The sequence below is a fragment of the Capsicum annuum genome, unplaced genomic scaffold, assembly GCF_002878395.1.
Source record: "Capsicum annuum cultivar UCD-10X-F1 unplaced genomic scaffold, UCD10Xv1.1 ctg80613, whole genome shotgun sequence".
Classification (NCBI taxonomy): Eukaryota; Viridiplantae; Streptophyta; class Magnoliopsida; order Solanales; family Solanaceae; genus Capsicum; species Capsicum annuum.
Window position 1 is genome coordinate 1 of NW_025891271.1, and position 6,490 is coordinate 6,490.

General features: G+C 39.1%; 1 protein-coding gene and 1 pseudogene across 1 annotated transcript; one reads left to right on the forward strand and one right to left on the reverse strand.

Annotated features, from left to right (window-relative positions):
* The first annotated feature begins 6 nt into the window (after positions 1-6).
* Positions 7-2,278, forward strand: LOC124895219 (annotated as a pseudogene).
* Positions 2,279-2,976: 698 nt separating this feature from the next.
* On the reverse strand, positions 2,977-6,139 carry LOC107873797 (adenylate kinase isoenzyme 6 homolog; the record flags this gene model as incomplete). The annotated part of the gene is made up of 5 exons (XM_047405659.1): positions 2,977-3,587; positions 3,677-3,822; positions 4,456-4,557; positions 5,659-5,915; positions 6,034-6,139. Coding segments are annotated over 5 exons (798 nt in total), but the record flags the coding sequence as incomplete, so codon positions are not given.
* Positions 6,140-6,490: the final 351 nt, after the last annotated feature.

Here is a 6,490-nt window from a genome sequence, read left to right on the forward strand (position 1 = left end):
GTTGACAACAGTTCCCATCAAATCTCATCGTTCACCCTATATAAACCACAGAGCCTGCACCTCATGACACACCGGTAATTGGTAAACCAAATTAAACTGATTTAAGAAAACTTGTTTTTGTGTAACGATCGAGTTGAAAATGGGAAATAGAAGGACACTGCTGTTTCTAGTGCTGGTACTTTTCTCTGAACTTGTGGCATCTGTTTGTGCCTATGAATATGAAGAGAAAGAAAGCGAGCAAAGGACACAAGGAGAAAAATGGTTCTTGCTGCGCCAGTTACATAATGTTGTGAAAACTGATGCTGGGTCGATGAGAATGGTGAAGGGTGGCTACTGAAGGGGTTCATATCTACATAGTCCAATGCATATTGGTTTCATCTCCATGGAACTTAATAGTCTCTTCATCCCTCAGTACCTTGATTCCGATCTTGTCCTCTTTGTTCATCATGGTAAATAAGAGTTTAACTTCTTATACACTGACAATGTATAAAAAAATTCATTAGGTTATCTAAATGATAACTATAGGTAGCCTTTCATAAGACGCGAAGTGCGAAAAAAAAAGTAATAACCTGGAAAACAGTAACAGGTTAAACATACACAGGTAGTCTAAAAAGTAAATTGTTCATTTTCTATGAATTTAATACAGGGGAAGCAAGAGTTGGACACATCTACAGGGATGAATTAGCAGAAAGGCATTTGAAGCATGGAGATGTGTACACAATTCCTGCTGGATCAGCTTTCTATTTGGAAAATAGAGCTGAAAACGAGAGACTTTGCATTATTTGCAGCATTGATATTACCTCAGAATCCATGGGATGGCATGCTTTCCAGGTACCCTATGCCAATTTCTCAAAAAAGGGTCTTTTAATCCATTTCTTATCTTATTCTTTTCTTCCCAAAACTTTGTAACTCATAATATTTTGCAGTCTTTCTTCATTGGCGGTGGAGTTCATCCTGTATCCGTTCTTGCTGGATTCGATCATAACACATTATCAACTGCTCTTAATGTAAGTGTTCAAATGACTTATCGATTTCTTACTGCATTTATCAGTGGGGGGAAAAAGCTGAGTTAATATTATCTAAAATGGCAGGTCTCAACAGCAGAATTGCGTACATTCTTGACCAGGCAATCTTCCGGGCCCATCGTGCATTTATCTGGTTCACATGACACAAACACTTGGTCCAAATTCTTGAACCTAGAATCCCACCAGAAACTAGCTCACCTGAAGAGGATTGTTAATTTCCAGGACGAAGCTAGCCCCAAAGAGGAGGAATCAACATGGTCGTTGAGGAAAATTCTATTTACTTTATTAAACAGAGAAGATGTTGTCCATATAGCGTACAATCTCTACAACAGGAAACCTGATTTCAGGAACGACTATGGATGGATCAAGAAATTGGATGAGTTTGACTATTCTCCTCTAAGACAATCCGGCAATGTTGTTTATCTTGTCAGTCTGTCTTAGGTAATGACCATTTGCACGCTTTGATCCAAATCTCCTTGCATGAAAGCAAATCATAGTTAATCACTTATCATGCTCCAGGTATATTCCAACATGTGTGTTTCTTTTCCTGGTTGCATGTTTTATGGTTCTTCTTTAATGTAGGGATCCATGATGGCACCTCATGTCAATCCAACAGCAATAGAATATGGAATAGTGTTGAAAGGGACTGGCAGGATCCAAATTGTGTATCCAAATGGAACTTTAGCCATGAATGCAGGAGTACGAGAAGGGGACGTCTTTTGGGTGCCACGATACTTCCCCTTCTGCCAAACTGCTTCAACAAATGGTCCATTTCAGATCGCCGGCTTCACTACATCAGCAAGGAGGAATCATCCACAGTTCTTGGTGGGTAGGAACTCATTGATGCAGAGCTTGAGAGGGCCAGAATTTGCTGCTGCATTTGGAATTGGAGAGAAAAGGCTTAAAAGAATTACTAATGCTCAACATGAACTAGTCATTCTTCCATCATCATCCGCTGCTCCTGCTGACTTGGTCTAGTTGAGTTACGACACGAAAGCTCAAAGCCAGTTTTGGAACTCTTTTTTTTCGCTTTTCTGTTTTGCTTTCATGCGATCTGATTTTGTTTCCTTGGTAGTCTTGTTGCACACAAGACACATTGCCCTTTTGAGTTGTGAATAAGACGGATTGGTTTTTTGCAATGATTTTGTTTGTGGTTTAAACTATGTTACTATTAGTTAGAAGAAAATTTGAAATTTCAGTTATATCTGTGGTGGTACAAGAACAAAATGTAAAATTGATGAATTTGAATTTCAGGTGCATGATAAGTTTCTTGACAACTGAAGATATAAAAATACCGGAAAAACTACTACTCCACTGTTACAACTAGGGCTGGGCATAAAATACCGAAAATCGAATTACCGAACAGAACCAAAAAATTTGGTAATTGGTATTCGGTAATTTGGGATTTGGTATGGTATTTGGGAGTAAAATTTTAACATTTCGGTATTCGGGATTGGGTTTTGTTCAAGATATGAATACCGTTTGGTATTCGGTATTTACCGAATATCAAATTAAATATATTATATATATATATATATAACCAACCTAATAGACAATAGTATTAGTCATTCCAAAAAATCTCTTGAAACTTGGTAATATATTCGTAAAAAGAAACAAAAAGAATACTAAATAAGGTTTCTATTAAATATATTCTTTGAAGTTTAAACGTATATTTGCACTTCTCCAACTTTAATATGGTAAAACCAAATATCGTACCGAACCGAAGTTCAATTTACCAATTACCGAATTACCGAACCGATATTCATAAGTATGGTACTGATTACCGAATACCGAATGACCACCCCTAGTTTCAACTTTGAGAGAAGTTATTGTTGAAGTTCCAATTTTACTCATCATATTAGAAATGAAGTTGCAGTTTAGTTCTTATGCTTTTGCTTACTACAGTATCATTCAAAATTGTCTTTCAGAGAACTGAAGTTAGCTCTATAAGTAAATTTAACAAGAAGTAGATTTTCATAAATATGGAGATAAGATTGTAACATTCAACATGCTGGGGAATGTTAAAAGTTCAGTTTGTTGGCTACCTGGACTTTCTCCACATTGTAACCCCATCCAAATCCCCTTCCCCTACCCCCAATTTCAAAAAGAAAAACATGTTTTTCGGACCACAAGGTCCGTACCATTTTCTTTGATAACATTGATGTCCCTTTTACAGTCTTATGAAACATGTTGAGGTGAACTTCTTGTGCGCAAGCACGTCCAATCGAACAATGTTCGCGTTATTTATGTCCATGCTGCTGATCAGTTAGCTGATAGTCTCACAAAAGTATTGGCCAAGCCTGCGTTCAGCCACAATATTGACCTTCTCTATAGTCTTATTATGCTGTAGTACATCTCTCCTTATACTTTAACAATCATAAGACAGGTCTCCAATTACTAATCCAACTGGTCAGTTTCTCTACATTTTTGGTAATATCTTCCTGAGAATTACTTCTTAGTATTACCACAATATCCTCTGGATAGTTCTCTTTTGCCTCTTCCAGCAAAACTTGAAACATTTCACATTCAGTATTACTAGCAAGCTTTTGATCTGAGTAACCTCTGGGACAGTCGAACAGTGTAGACATATTCAACAGGATGATACCAGATATGCACATAAACGAAAAAGTAAGGATCTATTGAAAGAGTACCTCTTAATGAACCGATCATACAAGACAGAAATGTCAGTTTGAAGCAACACCACATGATCAAACCAGTGCTCAGGGAAGAAATCACAGTAGTGATGATCAACGATATTTCCACCTTCTACCATCAAGTTTTCAAGCTCATCACATACCTGGATAAGCAACGTCATCCAAGTTATCACAATTTAACACGTTTCCTTCATATTTCAAAGGAAATGTACTGGTGGCAATATCGGCATGCCTTCGAGTTGTAGTTGACGTTAAACGCACCAGAACTACCCAAAGTCGCCTATTTGCGCGTTTGCACTCAATAGTCGATCAATTCGTTTTCCTCTTTCTATCGCACACGGCACACTTCAACTATTTGCTTATATAGTGTGTGAAGTCCAACTAAAGGAAATTGCCTATTAATTAGTTCCAAGAAAGTAGCCGTTCACATCAGGAATAGAGTCCGCTAAGGTTCTACTTGCTTTCCATTTTTCTGTTGAGATTGGGTTGGTGTGAAGTGTACCGCTTGTCTAGCCTATGCTTTTCAATCCCTAATTAACTTAGTTGGGCATATCTATATGAATACAATATCTATTCGTTCCATTTTATTCCGATACTAAATATGTAATATTGCTATCTAAGCATAGATAAAAACACTAGGTGATTCTTACCTCGGTGATAGCCAGAATTACCTGTTACCTGATAGCTGGTCAGAGGTGGTAGGTATCTCATGAAATTAATCAAGGTACATGCAAAACTGGCCCGGACACCACGGTTGTTACAAAAAAAAGACTTACGAGGTCTTCGTTGATGTAGTAGCAATCGAAGGTGTCGTCCCAGCCGTTGGTCAAGTTCTTTTCATTAGTAAAGTCACCGATGTCACACCCTTTTTTTACGTACTACAAAAAAATGTTTATGTTTTAAGGGTCAAAAGGGTTTTTATTATTAAAGTGACAAAGATGAAAATTTGTTTCGAAAAAGGACTATTTATATTTTTTATTCAGAGTCGCCACTTGGCATAATCCGGTGTGCCAAGTCACCTTTAGAAAATCCTTTTCGAAACCATTTGACTCTTTAAACTGGTTTGCGAACAGAGATTCTAGCTAAGGAATTCTGTTGACCGAGGGGAAGGTGTTAGGCACCTCTCGATCCCGTGGTTCAACCACGGTCGCTTGGCAGAGCGTATCGGCTAAATTGACGTTACAAATGCATAAACCACACAAAAAAGCACGCAAAATAACCAAACAATAACAAAACAAAACAAAAATGTAAAGTCCTGTCCAATTATTACAACCCGAAATAAAAACACTGAAATAACCTACACTAGTCCTAAACCATGCTTTACCCGATGCCTCGAGCCTTGATCACGAACATCCTTAGCGTACAAAGTTCTTAGGGGCATTCCCCGGTGAGTAAATACAAATTACCTCGGGGCATTCCCCGGTTAAATAAATGTGCTTTCTAAATACGATAAACAAAACATTTAACAAATATTCCAATCATTCCCACACTACACCAATCCTAAACTTGCCTACCCGAGCTTACTGTTTGCCTACCCGCTCGACAACATACCGCATTCAACATCAACAATGTATCAAAAATATCATAATACTTACTTTTATCAATTTTCGATTCCCGTCCCCAAATTTATTTCAACCAACATGATTAAATAAGTCTCAATCAAATTAACCACGGTAATCGCGATTTCTCCAACATAATATCGAAACATATCACCACGTCACAATCATCAAACAAACACTAACAACGAAGATTCAAACCAAACACACAACAAATAAATCATCCACACCCACAACATCACAAAAAAAGTCAAGATAAATTGAAGATTCGGTTAGAAGAAATGGACCTCGATGAAATTGATCCTTGACGATAATAAAGAAATTCGAAGACCAAAATACTCGACCGGAGAACCTCGATCGCGATTAATCCAACTTAGTATAGGGAAAAACTAATAGGACAACTTCAAAACCAGTGAGACAAACTTTATTATACGAAACCCAAACAAGAACGACGACACGATTTGATAACGACAACTCGAAATCCAATATCGACGACGAACCAGGAAACAGACGAAACCAAAAAACCCCCAACAAACAACAGGAACCCAAAACCCAAACGCAGATCAAGCTCCGGTGACGGAGAGAACGGCGGCGGTGCCTGTTCTCCGGTGGTGACTGGAGCTGAAGCTGTCTATGACGATGCTGTTTCGCCGGTGGCGGCACTGGCCCGCTACTGTTGGCTGAGGACGATGGGTCTCCGGTCGGTGGTCAGTTTATCGATGGCGGGAGAGGAAGTCAGGCGAAGATAGTGACGGCGTTGGTCGCTGAGTTGGCTGTCGTGGTGCTCTGTCCATCGACAGCCGGAGAGGATAGAGGCAGAAGGAGAGAGAGATCGTGGACCGAGAGAGAGAAGGCGGCGCTGACGCCGGCACCGTTGTCGTTGTGGTTGAAGCTCCAGTGAGGTCTGTTGAGAGAGAGAGAGTGAGAGTCTAGAGAGAGAAGGAGAGAGTCCGGTCCTTTTCTTTTTTTTACTGTTAATGCCCCTTTCTTTTTTGTGAGAGTATATATGTATATATTGTGAGGGTGGGTAGTGGTGAGGTAGGGTAGGTGGGGCCACATGGGGTAGGGGTAGGTGTGATGTGTTTTATTTTGATTGGGTAGGTTGTTAAGGTAAGATAGAATTAGTTAGGATAGGTTTTGTTATGGATTTTGTTATATTTTTTCTTGTATTTTGTGGGGGGTATAATAACATGGGTGAGGGTACGCGGTAGGATAAAAATAAAAATGGGTAAAAACGACATCGGGGAGGGACGAA